Source organism: Vulpes lagopus, chromosome 15 (genome assembly GCF_018345385.1).
Source record: "Vulpes lagopus strain Blue_001 chromosome 15, ASM1834538v1, whole genome shotgun sequence".
NCBI classification, from domain to species: domain Eukaryota; kingdom Metazoa; phylum Chordata; class Mammalia; order Carnivora; family Canidae; genus Vulpes; species Vulpes lagopus.
The window spans coordinates 29495796-29517120 of NC_054838.1; the positions used below are offsets into that span (position 1 = coordinate 29495796).

The following is a 21325-nucleotide window of genomic DNA, read 5'->3' on the forward strand; positions in this document are numbered from 1 at the left end:
TTTAAATGTTAACAAGTAGTGGCATTATTTATAAAAACATACATGAATTTATTTATATTTTTGCCCACTTATCAAGTTATTATGAATGATAATGGTATTAGTTTACTATAGGAAGAAAATTCAAAATTGTTTATAATGAGTACGTGGAAAAGTCGCTCAGTTAGGGTACTTTGAAAGCTGGAAGTTGCTTTGAGGCCTCAAAGCTTGACAATCCCCTGGTTTCACTTCTGTTTTATAAATCCAGGCCTCCTTGGAAGGGCACCGGGAAGCAAGCTAACCATGGCAGGTGTCCCAAGGCTGGGCTTGTAAAAAGCCCTGTAACTGCCCAATGGAAAGGAATTAACAGAGACAGGAATGCCATTTCTTTCAAGTACCCTTCTGGGTAGACACTATTTGCCAAGTGGGCAATATCTTACCACATGTTCATGGCAGGAACTAACAATTGGGCAGCTCCTTAGAAAATTTCTCTAGGTGCCATAAAAGGTTGCAGGACATCAACGGCAGGAGGGGCATGTCCAGAGGGACATTGAGTCCTGTTGGCAGCCTCTACGCTTCCTTTTGGTCACCTGTCATCTCAGGAAAGCAAGCCTCTGCCCTCGGAAGTCAGGGTGCAGATGCTTCCCTTCTTCCTTGGCTGGTGGACATTAAGGATACTCATGAGTTACCTTGAGTTACAGAAGGAAGAGGGAACAGTGAGAGACAGCGTCTTTGCTCCCAATGTGCCCTTGCAAGGTAGGGTGGGATGCAAAACCACATCCAGCTCTGTTCCTTCCTCATCCATCCCCTCTCCTCTCTGGGCCTCAGCTTTCTCTCACAGAATCTGGAGACAATTTCCGACTCATCGGGTGGTGGTGAGGATTGGATGGGATGTTAGTGTGCAGGGGTGCACGCTGGCCAGAGCGGGTGGTCGACAGACATTGTCTTTATTGACTACCTGTCTTCCCTCCCTCCCTTCCTCTCTTTTATTTGACAACACTATTTCTCCTCTGCTTCCTCATTCCACCTTTGCTGAGTCTAGCAAGGGAATGAAATTGGAGTAAGGTTTAGGATGAGAAGGAATTCCCTGGGCTAATCCTCTCCATGCATGGGGGATTAGCCCTGCAGGGGCGAGCTCTGCTAATAGTGCAGCTCTGGACTCTTCCTGGGCACTGCTCTACATGGAAGCTGCAATGAGCATGGCCAGCCACTGAAGCCCGAGGTCTCAGTGGGGCTGGGACACAGGCAAGGCCACCACCACTTCCTGCTTCATCTTAAAAATAGACAGCAATGACAATAAGGAGAGAACCTTTCTGATTACAAATGAGGTAAAGAGGCCAACTAGCCTTTCGGATGAAGAAAGATTCTTAACTCTTATATCTCAATAAAACTGAAGAAACCCAGGAGCTCCAGACTCCTGGATATTTTTAATGGGTGAGCTCAGGCCAGAGAGTTGTGAGGGTGCCAGGGCAATGCCCACATAGCTCTGTCTTTGTGGGCACGAAGCCTCTTATAATCCATCACATACCACCACAAGGCTTCTCAAGAGCCCTTTTGGTTTTATAATCCCTTTTTTCTTCACAATCAACTTTTCTACATTCAGGTCTTTGAGTACATTCTTTTAGGTCATGGATGGCCACAGAAAAGTCTTGAATGCCAACTAAACCGTAGGTATTTCTGGGAAGAGGAAAGAAGAAACAAGGGAGGTGGAAAAAGAGCCCCATGCCCCCAAGTGTTACTGTCTCTCTGGGGATGGTCTCGAGTTCGGCAGCTGAGAGGCTTACCAAAGGCTTCTGAGAGCCCAAACACCTTCTGGTTGTAGACATCTGTCTTGTCCCAGATGAAATAATAGGACAAGTCCGGGGCTGCAGCAAACCATTTCCTGAAGAGGCGGCCCTCAACGGCCACCATGAGGTGCACCTTCATGAGGTTGAAGGGGATGGTCGGGTGGGTGAGGCTGATCCTCAGGACAGACTTGTAGCCAGGGGTACGGCTGCTCAGGTAGCTCAGCCTCATCTTGCAGCCAGAGATAGCGATTTCCTCCTGCAGAGCCTACAGAGACAGATTACACAGAAAGTGATGGTCATGCACTCACCAGAGGAGGGAAGATGGCAGTTCCAGGCGCCCTGGGTGACCGAGAGGCAGAGGAGGACGCGGGAGATGGGTACTAAGGGGAGAGGAGGAGCAGGAGCTAGAAAAGACAGGAGAAAGGAGAGGGGGCAGCAGAGTATGAAGAGGAGCGGGAGGAGGAGGGAACCAAGGGGCAGAAGGCCTGGTTTCCAGGGGCCAACTGTGTGTGCCTCTCTGGGCCTCAGGTTCTCCTCTATTCAGCGGGGATAACAATGCTCACCCTGTTGCATTACTGAGAGGAACACAGAAGATAGTGCGTGTAAAATATTTATCGTCACGGCGCCTCTCACTCACTAGCAACATCACCTGAGAAACTCATGTAAGCCACTGAATCTCAGTTTCCTCCCTGGACTGGTGTGAGGACCGAGTGGGGTCATGTATAGAGAGTGCCCTGCCCATAACAGGTGCTCAGTGAGCAGGACGATGGTGCTGCTGCTGCTGCTGGGAGTGGGCGACAATTGGAACAAGACATTTCTCCGCAGACTACTGCCGACAGCTGCCTCAGTAGCCAAGAGTCCTTCTCCCTCACAGCTTCACTACTTCACTAGAGTGAGATCCTCTTCAGGAAAGTAAACAGAGACCTGAGAGGTTGAGAGCAGAGCCTGCCAAGGACCAATGCACACCCCCCTGCCCCCAGCTCACCCATGGAAAGAGGTCGAATTGGCACCATAGGGTTTTTGTGCCCTGTGCTGTGCTAGATGAACAGAATGGCGGAGAAGGTGCTATTTGATCTACTGGGTGCAGTGGGCTCAGTTCCAAGATGGAAACTTTAAAATCAATGCCAGGATGCTCAGGCACATGGCAAAAGCAGAGAACTTTTATCAGCTTGATGCTCTGGGCTCTGTTTCAAGAAGGGGACATTAAATCAATTGAGGCTAACATATCCATTAAAAGAAAAATGATTATTCTATTCTTGTGTTCGTTCATGGAGAAACTGGACCTTCACACAGAAAGCCTTTTCCTTTCTGTCCATTTTATATCATAGATAGGTGTGAGCTCTCTCCCCCACTCCATTCTGAACACAAGAAATGTTGGGGATTGGGCCTAAAGCAAAGCAATCTTTCTAAAAAGCAGCTTGCAAGTTCAAGGCAAAGCAGACTCTCTACCCCGGTGAACCACTGGCAAGGTTCGAGTGCCATCCTGATGCTCTCATAAATATTTATCTTCAACATACCCTTCAAAATGTTTATCGCGCAGTGCTAGTGAAGGCTAGCCAATGATAGGACTGGGAAAACCCAGGAGCTTGTTTTCATGTGTTTCATGAATCTGATAATAAGCAAGGTTTGTGACCCAGCTGGGCTTGCAAACACCCAGCCCAGGGAGCAGCGTGAAGAGGATGGGACCTTTAGCCTCATTTGTTCCAAAGTCCTTGCTCCTGGGAAAATGTCTAGCTGGAGCTGAACCAGGGTTGAGTAACAAATTACTTCTCTCCAGCAAGCTCTGTCTCCACTGACAACCATTTCAAAAGAAAGGTCAGCCTGGTAGTTGAGACAGGAGACAAGTGCTGAATCTCTGAAAAGGAGTGAGTGAGGTTTTTCAACCTGTGGGTGCCATGAGAATTTCCAAAGGGTTGTATGTCCTTCTTGCGAGCTGGTGCCTGAAGCCACTCCACCGGACACACACACAGATGTGTCTGCTCAGCCAGGCGTGAAACATACACACAAAGTGTCTACACTCCCTGTTCCAGACACCAGCAGCCTATTTTTTTTTAAGATTTTATCTATTCATGACACAGAGAGACATCTATTCATGACATCTATTCCATGACAGAGAGAGAGAGAGAGAGGGAGAGAGAGAGAGGCAGAGACATAGGCAGAGGGAGAAGCAGGCTCCCCATAGGGAGCCCGAGGTGGGACTCCAGGGTCTCCAGGATCTCGCCTTCACCCTGGGCTGAAGGTGGCGCTAAACCGCTGAGCCACCCAGGCTGCCCCACCAGCAACCTATTAATATGCACATGGCCAGTGGGGAAGTGGGTGACGCTGGGGCCTCTCCCTGCCACCTCTCCTCTTCCCCTGGCCTTTGTTTCTGCCACTAGAAATTGAGCTCAGATGGCGGAAGACATTTTACTCTATACAGCTCTGTTAGGCAAAGAATCTATCTTGATTTCCATTTGATTAAAATGCATCTTTCCAAATTACTTCCTTTTAATGATAATTAAGTAAAGCACTTGTGTGTGGAGATTTGAGCCAAAGCAATCCCTAACTGGCAGGAAGGCAATGTGTGTAAAATAATCTTAATAATAATAATACTGGCTAAAATTTATTGAGCACTTACTAGGTACTATACATTGTGCCAAGCACCTCATATCCATGTTCTCATCTTTATTATGATGCTCCTCTGGCCTACTCCTCTTAGTAGATCCTCTTATCATAAACACTTTTTTACAGAAATAATGATAGAGGGGGACGTTGGAAGCCGGGGGAAAGGAAAGTGGAAGGGAGTTTGATGACAGAATGGAAAGGGAGGAGGAATTCATTATGTGTTGGAGCGTGCCAGGCAGCTTCCAGAGCTTGTGTATTTTGAGTGTGTAAGAGGGGTGGCCATCATCTCCTGACACCGCAGCTGCTGTGGGATCTGGGAGCTGGATTCTGCATGGTGGGCTGTTGGGATCTCCCTAGCCCCTCCCACTGCCCCCAGCCCTGAGATCCTCCTCCCCACAAATGAAATAAAAGCATGGAGAAATACAGTTAAGAGAGCTGGGTACCTGAATTTCTGGAACGATGGGGCCTTTCTCTGCACAGGAGCTGGCAAAGGATGTCAGTGGGGATGGAGACACCACAGGGTTGGGGCGGGCAAAGTTGCTCAGGTCACAGCTGGGAATCTCATTCTCTTCATGTCGCATGATGATGGTTTCCATGACAAAGAAGCGGTCCCAAGGCAGCCAGAGGGTATGCTCCTGTGTGATGAAAGGTGCTCGCTCGAACCGGAGGATGATGGAGATGCCACCGTTTGTGACCAAGTCAAAGCTGTTCGGAAGGGGTGGGTGGGATGGAAAGGAGTGGGGGAGCAGGAAAAGCAGGAAGCAAGAGGAGGAGTAGTGGGGGTGGGGAGTGGGGGAGAGACAGGAGCAAACAATTATACCAGAGGTCTGCGTACTTATTGAGGAGACCCTAAAACCTGGACTTCACTACAGCCACAAATAGTAATAGAAATTCCATAAAACATTGTTTTTTTTTTTCAAAAATGATTCATTATAGAGATTTTTACCAAAACCAACATTAATCATCACTGTTACAGAGAGCCATTTGCCAGGACAGAGGACAGCTGATGAGCCTCTGCTCTGGTGCTTCTGGTACTTAGGGCCTCGTAGAGCTGAAACCCAGTGAAATGTCAGCAGAACAGAGTGAAACAAGTCCCGCCCTGGTAGTAGGAGCCCTAAGCCTTATCCTGCCTCTGCCAGGAGATACTGTGTGATATTGAGTGTATCACTTAGCCTCTCTGATCCTCAATTTTCTCATCTCTAAAATGGAAATGTCCAAATGGATTACTGTTTTTATTCAAGTATAGTGAACACACAGTGTTATATTAGTTTCGGGTGTACAATACGGTGCTTTAATAATTCCATACATTTTTCCGGGCTCACCAAGATAAAAGTACTCTGGATCTATTTTATTTCCCTGCTTCCCCAGCCTCCCCACTGGCAACCACATTTGTTCTCTGAATTTGAGCCTGGATTTTTTTTTCTTAATTTGTTTGCCTCTTTTTTTTTCTTTGTTCATTTGTTTTGTTTCTTAAATTCCAAATGGATTATTTTTTTTAAAGATTTTATTTGTTCATGACCGACACACACACACACAGAGAGGCAGAGACACAGGCAGAAGGAGAAGCAGGCTCCAGGCAGGAAGCCTGATGTGGGACTCGATCCCAGGTCTCCAGGATCATACCTCAGGCTGAAGGCGGTGCCAAACCGCTGGGCCATCAGGGTTGGCCCAAATGGATTATTCTTAAGTCACTAAGATTCTATGACCCTATGGCAATTTTAGCTCTGATTGTGATAGTTGAGTCAATACAGGCCTTTGGAACTGCAAAACAGCTAAGCCATTTAGGGACAGGCACAATTAGACTGACAGGACATGAGATGCAGAAAAGGGAAGCCAAAGACTGTCTCAAACTCCAGGCTGAGGTGAGATCTCTGGCGGTGTCCTTGAGAGCCAGCTACTCAGCCTTTGCTCATGGCTCTCTCTTAGTCTGAAGATTTTCTTCTACAAAATCACCACCAAGGGGCCATCTGGTTCCTACTTGTATGCTTACAGTGATGAGGAGCTTGTTATATTCACGGCAGGACTGTCTAATCTTTGGTTAGTTCTGACTGTTAGGTCTTTTTTTTGGAATTGAGCCTGGGTGCCTCTCCTAACAGCTACTTAGCCACTGAGCCTGGTTCTACCTGCCTGGGTGACTGCAAACTGGTGTGTCCCTTCTGCCTTTGACAGAAGTCCTTCGGGACTTAGAAACAGTGGTCCTATCAACCTGCCACCTCCTGGCTGTGATTCTCTGGACAAAGTCCTTTTAGCTACTACTTTAGGATGCATTTTTTTCCTTTTTTTATTGTTTCATTTTTAGATTTTTTTCTTCCAAGTTTTTATTTAAATTTCAGTTAGTTAACATATAGTGTAATATTGGTTTTGGGAGTAGAATTTAGTGACTCATCACTTACATGTAACACCCAGTGCTCACCATAACAAGTGCCCTTTTTAATATCCATAGGATAAATTTTCAAGGCCTGTCTTCATCTTGCTTTTTTTTGGTTGGAAAGCTCCTGCTAGCTCCTTACTCCAACAGAATTCTAGCTCCCTCCTTTGGGTTCCCAGTGGACCACGTACACTCCTACTTATGGCCTACACACACTGCAAGAGAATCATGCCTTTAATGCTCCAGCCTGGGGACAATAATTCCTCAATCTTTCCAGAATTTAGCACAGAACTTGATTGTTATAGTTTATAGAATGAATGCATGAGTGACACTGTCAATTTCTTTTGAACTAATTCCTTTTTACTTTGGCTGTTATTATAAGTCAATCCAACATTCACCCATGCAGTTGGTTTTAGAGACTCTAACACAGTATCTTACCTTTATCCCTAATAAATACACCTTGTGGGGTTGGGCTCACTGCTCCAGCTGGCTCTTCCTTCTTCTAGGGATTTTGCACAACTGCCCTGACCTAGTGCTAAATACTGTTCTTGGAAGACAATGCCTCCAGATTTGGGTTTCTAGGCTCTAGAGCCTGACTCTTCTGTCCTCTGCTGAAGCTTTACACCCACTTTGCTCTTCAAACCACTCAGCCCTTTTTAGGCTCACACTTGGGTAGAGGAAGTGGAAGCCCCACCCTTCAATAAGCAATGAGAGAGTTTATTCTGAATCAAGAATTTAGGTTTTGGCTTTCTAGGAAAATATCCATGGTTTTGGGGAAATACCCAGAGAACAACTTTCCTGTCACAGAACCGAATAGCATCTGTACTTTGACAGAGCATTTTAACCATCAAACAGAATTTTGGCCTGACTTACAAGCTCCTTTCATGAGAGGACGAGTGTGGGGAGGAAGTGAAGACAAATGTGAAAAGATGGATTCTCGAGGCGGTGAGCAAGCTGGGGGCAGCTGGCCTTGCCAAGAGCTGGGTGTAACTGGATCTTGCCAAGAGCCAGGCCTGATAATCTGAGGGGAAACCTGGTTGTGGACATGGGTGTGAGTGAATCTGACCCCAAAGGGAAAGTCTGGTTCTCAGATGAAGCCCTAACAGCTTAGGGTCAGTCCTAGTACTGCTACTTAGTCTGTAGGTGAGTTATGTCACCTGTCTGAGCCTCAATCTCCTCATTTAAAATGAAGCTGATGATCATAATCACTTGGCAGTGTTATTAATTAGATAGATGAGATAATGGATGGGAACAGCCCAGGGCCCCACTCCCAGGACATCATACTCCGTATAACCCCATTTTTCAATTCATCGAGCTTGAACTGCTTCTCTTGTCTGCTATTCTTTTAAAATTTGCCTTCATGACTTCTATTTTTCATCTTTTTAATGATGTCTGTGGCTCTGGTGAAGACTTGATGTCTGGTATTTCAGTGTGGTGGGTCGAAGTGGGAGCTGGGAGAGGAAAGGGAACATGGAACCTGCCTGGAAATCTGCAAGGGAAATCTGCAAAACAAAATGAGACTTGCTCCCCGGACTCGTACATACTGTTACCTCCAGGCTATGTCTCTAGCCTTAAGGGGCGTGAGAGGTGCAAAAGAAGGTGACTCAGAGAAGCGGGAGGGAAATGGGCAAGATGCTGCCCATTCACACAGAACAAACAGGGATCTGCAGGCACCTGGAGAATAAGTAATGCCTCTCCTATATGTTATGCAGCATCTAAGTTGGAAAGAAAGGCCAAGCCCCATAAAGCACTGGGAAGAACTGCTCTGAAACCCAAGCTCCAGGTCTCAGTAACTCTGGTTCCTATGACGTGATTTAGTAGGCTGATGGACCAGATGCGGCTGACTGTCCTCCCAGGCCCCTCATGCTGTCAAGAGGCTGTAGAGATCATGGGGGCAGCACACACAGGAGGAATCGAAGCCTGAAGGGGATAGAGTGGGCTTTTCCCAAGGGCCACCAAACTTAGTGACTCTCGGCTGTTTTATGGACCCACCCTAACCAAGCACAGCAGGGCGAAGGACTGATGATTTGCCATCTCATGTGAATGATGGGCTCGCTTCATGGCAAAAAAAGGAGTCCCCAAGGCTCCTTTTTGATGCCTGTTTCACAGCAGGTAATGATGTAGCCAGAATACTGGTTGCCTAGGATGCTCACATCACCATTTCCATACAGCAGACAGTCCCAAGCTGGAAGGCAGTAAAGACAGGGCACCAGGAAGGATTCTCCCCCCCATGCCGTAGTGAATGTCTGTACTGACGGGCTTCCTGGGATGGAATGTGTGCGGGGCAGGAATAGTGGGCTGGGCAGGGCAGATTATTCCTGGGACTGGCTGCCAGCCCCTTCTAGCTGGGCCCCTTCCCATTCCCAAGGAGAGGAGGGGGAAGAGGGCTCCCCATGCCAAGCTTGCCACTCTGTCTAAGAGGCACACATGTCTACAAACAGATGAGCCTCTACTTCATTATCACCTCGGCCGGGACATGTTCACATCTGATATTGGATTAAAGAGGTGCTAAAATCAATCAGGCTGGAGTGTAATTTCCAACACAGAGTGAAAATCAACCTTATGGGCCTACACTTAGCCAGATGGACTGCCACCACCTGATTTTATTAAAAATCGAGGACTTGTCACCACTGACAGCCTAAATATTCCACTTTCTTCCTTCCTTTCCCATTTTCTCCAAAATATTCCCATGGCTTATACCGTAATCATCACCTTCTCATCATTTAATAATTGGCAATTTTAATAAATGGCTAATATTTATTGCATCCTTACCATGTGCCAGACCCTGGCAATGATGGATTGAACCAGAGTGGGGCAGGGAAAGTAAGATTTATTAAACACCTACTATGTGCCAGGTTCTTCCACATCCATCCTGCAATGTAATCTTTACAACCAATTTGTGAGATGCTAGTATTAGGACCATTCACCAGTGAAGAAGTTGAGACTTAGAGAGGTGAGGAGAATTGTCTAATGGCTCTAGCAAACAGAAGAGCTAGAGTAACTAAAGAAACTTTATTCCCTTCTACTGACAGTTCTCACAAGCATCCAAATAAAGGGCAGAGCTCTGTCATCACACAACGGCTTTCACAGACCTAGGTGGTTGCAGATGGAAATCACACATCAGGAATGCTAACATTTCTGGAGCTGTCTGGTCCAAGTGGTCCAAGTGATAGTATTTGTATTGTACAGATATTGTATATATATGGAGCAGGATAATATGTATAAGGTCTCCTACGCTTACTTGGAGCACTAGACGAAAAGAAACTGCTTAATTTTAACCAAAGGGACTTAGGTCAGAGTCAGATACAAGGTCTCACAGCTGGTAAGTTATAGAGCTGGGCCTCTGAACTCAGGTCCCATCCTCTTTCCATGTCATCCGTAGAGCAGCAGCCATGTGGCAAGACCAAGAGAGCAGGACCGTGACTGGGCCACAAAGGGTCTCCTACCTGCCATCTTGTCTGCTGATTGTGTATCCGAAGAGAGGGTTATTGACGAAACTGATATTCACACCAACCAGCGGGGTCCCATCTGATGTCATCACTTGACCACGAATGACACATGCATGCCTGTGGAGAGAGAAGAGAGAATAATGTGATCTACTGTTCATGCTCTGGGTGCCCCCAGACGTCAGAAGACAGAAGGCAGGCTGCTCAGACATATCTCGGCACTCAGAGGCTTATCATATATTCACTCACGGGGAGTCATAACCTTCTTTTTTCATGGTGCCCCAACTGAGGACATCAGAGTGTCCTCTAAAGGCTTATTACTGGGAGATGTTTTCAGATACTGTACTCAGAGGTCATTCTCTAAGGATACTACATTATACCGTAAGAAGATACACAGATACAAGAGGGCTACACAGCAGAGTTATGCCTGAGAATCCAGAGTCATGTGACTTGGCAACTCCCAGCTCTGCCACTTTCAAGCTCTCTAGGGTTGCAAAACACAGTATGTGACAGCTCCCTGAGCCTTGTTTTTTTTCATCCTGGTATGGAGTGAGCCCCATAAATGGCAGTGGTTACTATTGTCACATGTCTCACTAGAGGTGGGCACACAAGAAAAGTGAACAGGATAAAGAGCACTTCTTTTCATTGGGCTTTAGAAACAGGAGAAGGACAGATGCTAGTATCCCCCTGGACTGGGTTCTGGAACCTCTCACATCTCTCAATATCCCCACTCCCACTTTCCCACTATATTCCAGAAAATTCACCATCTGTTTTCCCAAAACCTGCCAGGTGCGTATTAGCTAGGCCTCTGTTTCTGGGTGGTACTATTCCCCCCCTCTCAGGTGTCACTCCTGCACCCCCATCCCAACACTCTCATCATTCATGACTACTTCAAGATGACACCTCCTCCCTGAAGCCTGTCTTGATGGCCCTAATTGGAACTAGTCACCCTCCAAAGCCCAGCACAGACACCTTGAGACCCTACCACACAGCACACGATTCTCCTTGCCACTAGATCATGAGCTCCTTGAGGGCAGTGTCAAGGGCTACTTCTTTCTGTCTCTGCAGTGCGTGAAAGTGCCTAATGAGTGCTAAATCAGTGTTGAAAAACACTGGTGGATTGAGCAAATAAGTGGGACAAATACAGATCATCTAGAATGATGGTTTTTCAAATATCAGAAATGCACCTTTTTACCAGATGATATTTTATGAGGCCCCAAAGTGGAAAACAAATAAAAACAAAAAACTCTCTAGATGAAATAGATGAATGGGGTGATTCTGAAGGAAGCTCTGGAGTCGTAGTCTCGGGAGAAGCCAGAGAAAAGCCAGTTGGAAAATCACTGAGTTAGAGGGAGAGGAAGAAACTGGGGTCCACAGAACTTATGTTATTTGCCCTCAAGTCACTCAGCGGGGTAGTGGCGGAGCCAGGCTTCCAATCCAGGACTCACAACTCTGGGTTCAATTCTGTTTACCACTGGCAACGTGCTCAATGGTGTCAACATCCTAAGGCTTCGGGGCCCTGGGGAGCGGTCCTCACTGACAAGACAAATCTGAGGCAAATACACAGGCACGAGCATCCAGACAACTTTTTCCACCTGCTTCTGTTCAGAAGGCTCTTTTTTTTCCTGGCCTAGGGAAGAGCTACTGATGAGACCTGTGGGCATTCACAAAAAAGATCTCAGACTCCGCCTCGGCTTTATTAGGTACTTACATCTCTACCTTCCTAGAGTGATAAACTTTTCTCTGTTTGATGAGAAAAGCAATTAACACCAGGCTTGTAAGCAGCTGGTCGTGCTAGTCTCAGCTTGTCCTTTCTGAAGGCAAGAACAACTACCCACAATGCATCAAGCTCCCCTCCCCCGCTGCACCCCATCCCGCCCCGCCCCACCCCATCCCACCCCACCCCACCTCACCTCACCTCACGACACACAATCTGGTTAATGCTAATTCAGTCAGTGGTTTCCTTCCGAGGCCCTTGGTCTAAATGCAATTACATGACAAACAAGTTAAGCGGTGAGGCTCAGCAAAGACTCTCAGTCCTGCTCTGAAGGTCTCCCAATACATTTATGTGAAATTATCTCTCCACTAATGGAAAAGATTTATTCCATCAATTGTATTCAGCTGGTACTGAGAGATGCTTTCTTTAATGGAGGAAAATTGAATTTCTTATTGCTGGAACTTTGTCCTTCCAGAGAATTACTAACAGATCTCATCTCCTGGCGCTGGCTACTATCCAGCCTTCTCCTGACATATGTGCCTTCAAATTCTGCCTGGACAATCACCAGCCCTCTGGGGATGGTTTCCTTTTGGGGGCTGCCCTGGCTGCTGCCCCTCATGCACATGCGGGCCAGCCTTCTCTGATTTATCTCTCTTTGGGGATTTCCTGATAATTGGGAAACATTAAATCAGCACCATTTGGCTATCATGTAGCCTTCACTTGGGCAAGCCAGAGCAGATGTAATTTTAGCCAGGCTCCTGTGGATTGCTTTGGGTTCTGGAGAAGATTAAGTTGACTCCACACCACAGAGGCCTGTTGCCAAAACAGGCATTTGGCTCAGGAATTAAGTCCTGGAGAAAAACACTTCCATCCTCCTTCTGTTTGACCATGATTTTCAGTTGTCAAGAAAACCCAATTTAACATAAAGGCTTCTCTGGGACAAAGGAGATGGGAGACGTCTGCTCTGTGGAGGCCTCTGAAATGTGTCTCCTGTCATGTGTTCTTGTCTAGGGAGGTTTGAAAAAGGTGTGGGTGCTGGGCTTCCAAATGCTTTTCCATTTATTTAATGGACACCACCAGCAGTGTACTGGTAAACATTTAACAATCGGCTTTCAAGAGAAAATTACCTTTAATTTGTAACATTTGCCTATTTCTGTGGTGTAAATACTTCTACCATGGCCAGTTTCCCACTCTTAATGAGGTGTCACCGAACCCAGAGTTGGGAAGAGATGTACAGGAGGACACACCATTATATAGTATTTCCACCACAGAGACACATTAGTCCTAATAAACTCAGGCACAAAGATAATAGTAAAAAAACAGTAAAATAATTAGGAAGCGATGAGTTTTGATTATTTGTTATCGTTTTTAATATAATTTAATTTTAATTTCATATAATTTAATTTTTAGTAACAGTCGTGTTCAAAAGGTAGCTTGCAGAATTCCTGAACATTTAATTCTCAGCTCCTGTGGGCTGGCACGAGCCGGCTTCGGTGTGCCACCGGAACTCTGACCCCACACTAAGGGTCAATGTGGCTAAGAAACAGTTGCTGCTTTGACTTTGAAATTCTATATTGGAAGATCACTTGGTGAAAAATCAGTCACATGGAGTGCAGATCACGGTTACAAATTTAGCTCCCCAGCTGGTTCATGTGACCCTCTTATCATCAGTCCAGTATTTGACATGTTTTGTTTTGCTTTCTCTTGGTCACTGTCTGGGCATAATGGAGTTTCAGGGTATTATTTTCTCTTTGTCCTCAGAGTCCCATCTAACCTGTCATCACTTCGGTGAGGCTGTTACCGACTCTTCTGGCACAATTAATCACCTCTCCTCTAGGCTCCTCTAGGTACTTCCAAGCACCTCTCCATGACCATGACAGCCATAGAATTATATCATTCACACTTACAGAGCTGAATTTACACACTTACATTTAAGTGCAAGCCAGAGGGGGCTGACTACATCTTCAGTGGCTAGGGAAAGCATGGGATATTACTCCCCAAGTGTCTGTTAGTTGAAAAAATGATCAAGTACTTGAAACAGAGGGAAAAGACTTGCTCAAGGTCATATAGCAAAGACCTCGACTGGCTGAACTGATGCTCCAAGCTAGGTCTTCTCACTCCCAGGTCCTCTCTTTCACTATGATGTTGCGTACACACAGTCACAAACATTCACTTTAATTTAAAAAACTGGGCACCTACTTAATAAAAAGCTAGGCACTGTGTTAGGTGCTGGGTTTCTAAATGCATGAATTACAGTCCCCACTTGCTGGAGCTCACCAGAGCCAATTTGAAATGCTCGAGTGTAATGTCTCTGACACAAGTGAGTCGACACATGGGTTTGGCATATGTCAGGCAGCTGGGGTACGAAACAAGCAATTAGGTTGAGTGAACTCTGCCAGGAAGGAGTACTCGTGCCAGGCCAAGGGGGGCAGGCTGGGGGCCATCGAACATGCTGGCATTGGTCCAATCACACACTCAGGGCCTGACGGAGGTGCTCTTGCTGACGCCAGTGAGGAAGACCTGCCTGACTGCTTCCCCGAGTACGGTGGCCTGGGGTCAAGAGAAGCTGTTGGAGAGACAAAAACACCTCGAAACAAAATCAAGCAAATGAGAAACTAACCTCAAATGTCAGGCAGGGAGAGGTGGGGTGGTGGTGGTGGAAAGCACCCTGGGCAGGGAGTCAGTTCCTACTTCTAACTCTGGTAACTAACTGTAGGACTTGGGAGAGTCACCTGACCTCTTTGGACCACCATTCTCAATTGTGCATCCAGGCTGAAATTTTTCCCATCCTGATGTCAAACAGAGCCCAATGCATGTTTAAGAATGTGTAATGGGTTTCAATATAGTGCTGCCGATCTGACTCAAGTAGCCTTACTGTACCTTGTTTCAGAATCTTCATGGAGCTCACACAATACTCACACTTATCTCTGAACTGTTCCCTCTCTATGGAACCTTCCACTTCTCCTGTTCACCTGAAACACACCTCCCCCCCTTACCCTCAGGACTCACATGGAGCATTCACCAAGTGGTAGCCCCACTCCTGCCCCTCTGGCCTGCTTTTTTTTTTTTTTTTTAAGATTTTATTTATTTGTTCATGAGAGATACAGAGAGAGAGAGAGAGAGAAGCAGAGACATAGGCAGAGGGAGAAGCAGGCTCCATGCAGGGAGCCTGATGTGGGACTTGATCCCGGGACTCCAGGATCACGCTCTGGGCCAAAGGCAGGCGCTAAACCACTGAGCCACCCAGGGATCCCCCTCTGGCCTGCTTCTATAAAAAGCTCAGTGCTGTCATGCCAGGGGGGCAATCTTTTTCCCTGGCAGACCATGAGCTCCCTGAAGACAGGGGCCACACCTCCCTTACTGCTGTATATTCCTAGCATGGAGTGTGACTGATGCTCATTCCAAACGGGCGTGTGCCCTGGAATCTGAGTGCACAGCACAGAGTAAGCTCTTGATAAACTATGTACTGAATGAATAGAGAACTGATATCTTTCTTTGGCTGAAGGTGGGGGTGATGCCTGAGAACTCGGAGCCACTTGACCTTGATAGGGCTGTGGCCGAGGAACAGAGGCCTGGAGGGGCTGGCCCTTTCTAGCCGGGCAGTCCACATGGCATCCTGAGGCTTGGTTCCTTCCCTCCAGGGGTATCCGCCCCAGCTCAGCTTGTAGCCCTACCAGCCCCATTGCCTGCACCTCTTTTTTGAAGACTTTAAACAGTGAACACCAGGAATTAAGTTAGGTTTGTTATTTGATGCACATTACTCGAGCAGATAAAGGTGAAGAAGGGGGAAAAGCTGCAACTTTAACTTAAAAAAAATGTTATTTATTTGTGAGAGACACAGAGAGAGGCAAAGACATAGGAAGAGGGAGAAGCAGGCTCCCTGCAGGGAGCCCGTTGGGTTACTCGATCCTAGGACCCTGGGATCACAACCTGAGCTGAAGGCAGACCCTCAACTGCTGAGCCACCCAGGCGTCCCAAGCTTTTTAGTTAATCAACTGAAAACAGCCATTGAAACTGATATTCAGGAGAATGGCATAGTCACTTGGGATCTAGGTGGCAAAAATTTACTTTAGCTTTTCTCTGATTTGAAGTACTGGCTACTCTGCGCCACTCTTGTTTATTCAAATCACTCTTTTGCATTACATACTTTAAATAGATGTATATGCCTGACTTACACAGATCCTGAAACTGCTTTCTGCTAACTCATGCTGAGTGACTGGGGATCTTTCCAGCATCTACTAGACTTTATCCAATGTCTTCTAAGAATTTGGGCCCACATGAGAAGCCCCACTCCACAGCCTGTTAAACTACCCCCAGCAAGGGAGTTCCTGTCAAACCTGACCCTGTTCCCCCCTGTAGCCTTCAAGACCTTCCTTCCATCCTGGCCACACCAGCTATTCTGCTATCTTCTCTTTTGGCTCTCCACCTCAGTGAACTGCCTCAGTTTCCTTAGCTTTTCTAGCCTGACATCTTTCACCTATACACATATTCTTGGAACCTCACTGGTTGTGACATGTTAGAAGAGACCTTCCTTCCTAAACTTTCTGACTTCTCATTGTGGAGGTGAGAAAATAAAATCTCAGCGGGGAATGGACTTACCAATTCTTGCAAGTCGTTGGAAAGCCAAGATTCAAATTAAGGACCTGTCATTTACTATCCATGAAAACTCGGGAAAGTCATTTTACCTCTCGAACTACTTACTCTCAGGCACAGATTCACATCTAAGTTATCGAGAACCTCAATTTGTTTGAGCTGCCTTAAAAATCAAAGTTAACATCACCAGAGCAGGGTTCTTAAAGCTCTTTTTGATTATACACCTTTTCTGTAAACATGTTTGAGCAGGCTCTCTGGATGTACTTATATTTTTAAATAAGCTATACACATGTGCTGCCATCATTAGCTAATACTGGAAAGAATATTAGGCATTTGGTGCAAGATTTAATGGATAGAATGCATACAGGCATACTCGGTTTTATTGTGCTTCACAGAGATACTGCATTTTTACAAACTGAAGGTTTTGTAATACCAGGTGGGAACCCGGTATCAAGCAGGTCCCCATTTTTCTAACAGCATTTGTTTACTTCAAGTCTTTGTGTCACATTTTGGTGATTCTTGCAACATTTCAAACTTTTTCATTATTATTATATTTGTTATGATGATCTGTGATCAGTGAACTTTGATATTACTATTTTAATTGTTTTGGGGCCCGACGAACCATGCCCATGTAAGACAGTGAACTTAATTGATAAATGTTGTGTGTGTTCTGACCGGTCCACTAACTGTTCCCCTGTCTCTTTCCCTTTTCTCAGGCTTCCCTGTTCGCCGAGACACGACAATATTGAAATGAGGCCAATTAATAACCCTACAATAGCTCCTAAGCGTTCCTGCACTTTGAATCAAAAGCTAGAAATGATTAAACTCAGTGAGGAAGGCATGTCACGAAAGCTGAGGTGGGCTGAAAGTTAGGCCTCTTGCAACAGTGAGCCAAGCTATAAATGCAAAGGAAAAGTTCTTGAGGGAAATTAAAAGTGCTACTCCAGTGAACACATGAATGATAAGAAAGCACAACAGCCTTATTGCTGGTATAGAGAAAGCCTGAGTGGTCTGGATAGAAGATCAAACCGGACACAACATTACCTCAAATCAAATGTTGACCCTAACTCTCTTCAATTCTGTAAAGTCTGAGAGAAGGTGAGGAAGCTGTAAAAGAAAAGTGTGAAGACAGCAGAGGCTGGTTCATGAGATTTAGGGAAAGAAGCCATGTCCAGAACATGAAAATACAAAGTGAAGCAGCAAGTGCTAATGTAGAAGCTGCAGCAAGTTATCCAGAAGATCTGAGATACATCATGATGGTGGCTTCACTCAGCAACAGATTTTCAGTATAGGCGAAACAGCCTTCTATGGGAAGAAGATGCCATCTAGGACTTCCATAGCTAGAGAGGAGAAGTCAATGCCACGCTTCAAATCTTCAAAGGACAGACTGACTCTCCTGTTAGGGGCTAATGCAGCTGGTGACTTGAAGCTGAAGCCAGTGCTCACTTACCATTCTGAGAATCCTAGGGCCCTTAAGAATTATGCTAAATCTACTGTGTCTGTGCTCTATGAATGGAACAACAAAGTCTGGAAGACAGCACATCTGTTTACAACATGGTTTAATGAATATTTTAAACCCTCTATTGAGACCCACTGCTCAGAAAAACAAATTCCTTTCAAAATATTACTGCTCATTGACAGTGTGTGCACCTGGTCACCCAAGAGCTCTGATAGAGAGGGACGAGATGGATGTTGTTTTCATGCTTGCTAATACAACACCCATCCTGCAGCCCATGGATCGAGGAGTCATTTTGACTTTCAAGTCTCATTATTTAAGAAATACGTTTCATAAAGCTAAATGGCTGCCATAGATAGCAATTCCTCTCATGGGTCTGAACAAAATAAATTGAGAAACTTCTGAAAAGGATTCATTGTTCTAGATGCCAGGAAGAACATTTGTGATTTATGTGAAGAGGCCAAAATATCAACATCAACAGGGGTTTGGAAGAAGTGGATTCCAACCCTCATGGATGATTGAGAGGGGTTCAAGACCTCAGTGGAGGCAGTAACTGCAGATGTGGTAGAAACAGCAAGATAACTAGAATTACAAGTGGAGCCTGAAGATGTGATTGAACTGCCACATTCTCATGATAAAACTTGAGCAGATGAGGAGTGGCTTCTCATGGATGAGCAAAGAAAGTAGTTTCTTGAGATGGAATCTACTCCTGGTGAAGATGCTGTGAAGATGGTTGTAATGACACAAAGGATTTAGAGTATTACTTAAACTTAGTTGATAAAGCAGTGGCAGGTTTGAAATGATTGACTCCAATTTTGAAAGAAGTTCTATTGTAGATTATAATATGCTTATCAAACAGCATCACATGTTACAGAGAAATCATTCATGAAAGGAAGAGTCAATCAATGTGGCAAACTTCATCGTTGTCTTATTTTAATAAACTGCCACAGCCACTCCATCAGTCAGCAGCCATCAACATTGAGGTATGACCTTTGACCAGCAAAAAATTATGATTCACTAAAAGCCCCGATGGTGGTCAGCACTCTTTAGCAATAAAGTATTTTTAAATTAAGGCATGTACATCGTTTTCCAGACATAATTATACTGCACACTTAAGAGTCTACAATGTAATGTAAACATAATAACTTACATGCAGGGGAAACTAAAAAATTCCCTTGATTTCCTTTAGTGTAATATTTGCTTTTATTGCAGTGGTCTGGAACCGAACTTGAGTATCTCTGAGGTATGCCTGTATTTCAGATAGATAATGTTGAATCTTTGGATTAACTTTTTAAAATTCTTGAAAAGTTTGAATCTTGATTACCTTTTTGTCGCAGCTGACAAAAATGATCATCACTGGTTTTAACCTCATAGTAGAGTTGAGGAAGAATCTGTCCTAGGACCAGCTCAGCCATTTTTGTTTGTTGGTTTGTTTGCTTGGACTTGCATTGTCTTCGATCTGTAGCCACTTAACAAGAATCTTTTTATGGCACTGAACCATTTTATATCTAAGTTTAGTTAAAACTAGATTTAACACACAGATACACACAGACACAGACACACACACACACACACACACAGTGCAGTCATGTTGTAATACACTAGAATAAACCAGTAAAGGCCCACTGTTTCTCTAAGAGAAACTTGTTAACAACCAACATTGGGATCAAGAGAACTGATTGAAAACCTAGTGTTCCACAGGAGTGAAACATTTGTTCCATTTTTTAAAGATCAAAAGTAAATATAGATAGATGCCCTAATACTTTCTCCCTGTACCTCAGGGGCCACATTGAACACCCACCTTGGGACCATTCTACTGCACTAGATTTATAATGGTGTGTCTTGTGATTTCTTTTCATGAAATAATCTTGACTATGCTTCATATTATTATATTCAAAAGTCAACTTCTAGTTGTGCTTCATTCTTCTTGACTTATTTCAAAGCTCTTATGTTTTTTCAATGACCTGAGGCCAAAACCAACAGAATTTGATCTCATTGCTTAACTTTTCATGTTCCTGACTTATTGGAGGGCAGAGAGTTGGACCAGATCTTCTCTTGAGGCACTTTGCAAATCTAAGAGCTCCCCAACTGTCCAAACTTTATCACTATTTTTGTACCGTATTGTCAGGGACTCTGTGCTATATAAGTCATTTTCTGCAGTACCTTCCTGTCTCCAGGCAAAGTCCAAACTCTTCAGCTTGGAATATAAGACCCCTCAGGATCTGGCCCCTGCTGGCTTCTGCAGGCTACATCCCATTTTTCCATTCTCATATCCCGTGTTGCTGCCATGTTAAGTCACTTCTCATATCCTTGTCTTGGCATGCATTTCCATGCCTCTCTGCCTTTGTCAATGCTAGTTTGTCTGCTTCAAATGTTTTCTCATTCCTACTAACCTCTCCTTTAGGGCTTGTCTATCAACAAAGCTCTTTTTGATTTCCTTGGTACAAAGAAGTCACTCCCTCCTTTGATGAACACAGCACAATACACATATCCCACTAACGTGTCATATTAGATAAAACATCTCTTCTAGATTATGAGTTCTTTGAGGGTAACAACCATGTTCTTTCTACCTTTGTAACTCCAGTGCTCAGCACAGGACTAGGTCCATAGGATGCATTCAGTAAATGTTGAGGAAAGAAATCAATGAGTAGTAAAGAAATAAATGAATGGAAGAAAATGATGAAAAAAATATAGTTATTTCAATTAGCCCAAAGTAAAAAAAAATAGATAAATATGGGTTGAAGGAAGAGAAACATGGACAGAGGCCTAGTAAATGAGAATAGGGATCAATAATTAGAACTTTAATTGAGCACCTACTACGTACTATAAACAGTGCTGGGCAGTAGGAAGATATTTATTCATCCATTTTCTTATTTACTTATGGAAACTACAGGAGGACAGTGCCTGTATTGTATTCTAAGCAGTTAAATAACTAACAATAAGTGAGACACAATCCCTCTGTCTGAGTAGCTCACATTCTGGAATGAATATGATTTGGCTTTTTATAAATCTTTGTGTCTAAAAGTAAAACTAGTATGGGATAAAGAGGGAAGCTGCCTTTCAAGTCATGCCACGATGACATACAAACATTCCTACAGTTACAACCAAGCTCCAGGCTCTAGCCATGTACCCTGACTTTTCTTCTTTCTGCTGGAATTGGGTTCAGTTTAGACATTACCAGAGGCTTCAAGATCACTTGCTGGGTATATGGAATAAACATCACAGGGAAGTATTCCAGTTCATTCAGAAAAAGCTTTTCGTCTCAGACTATTTTGTATATGCCTGAGGGAGAGAGAAGGAAAAAATCTAAAATCTTCTTCAAATTAACAGAAGTTTAATTTTTAAGCTAGAAGGGCCTTAGGGTGATTGAATCCAACC

General features: G+C 44.8%; 1 protein-coding gene across 2 annotated transcripts in view; it reads right to left on the reverse strand.

Annotated features, from left to right (window-relative positions):
* The window catches only part of TENM4 (teneurin transmembrane protein 4), a 731611-nt gene that overhangs the window by 63742 nt on the left and 646544 nt on the right, over window positions 1-21325 (reverse strand). For both annotated transcript variants that reach the window (XM_041730444.1, XM_041730443.1), the window contains 3 exons: window positions 10182-10301; window positions 4811-5072; window positions 1761-2028 (listed from right to left, as the gene is read on the reverse strand). In XM_041730444.1, the coding sequence (XP_041586378.1) occupies window positions 1761-2028; window positions 4811-5072; window positions 10182-10301 (650 nt within the window). The remainder of the gene's footprint in view (window positions 1-1760; window positions 2029-4810; window positions 5073-10181; window positions 10302-21325) is intronic.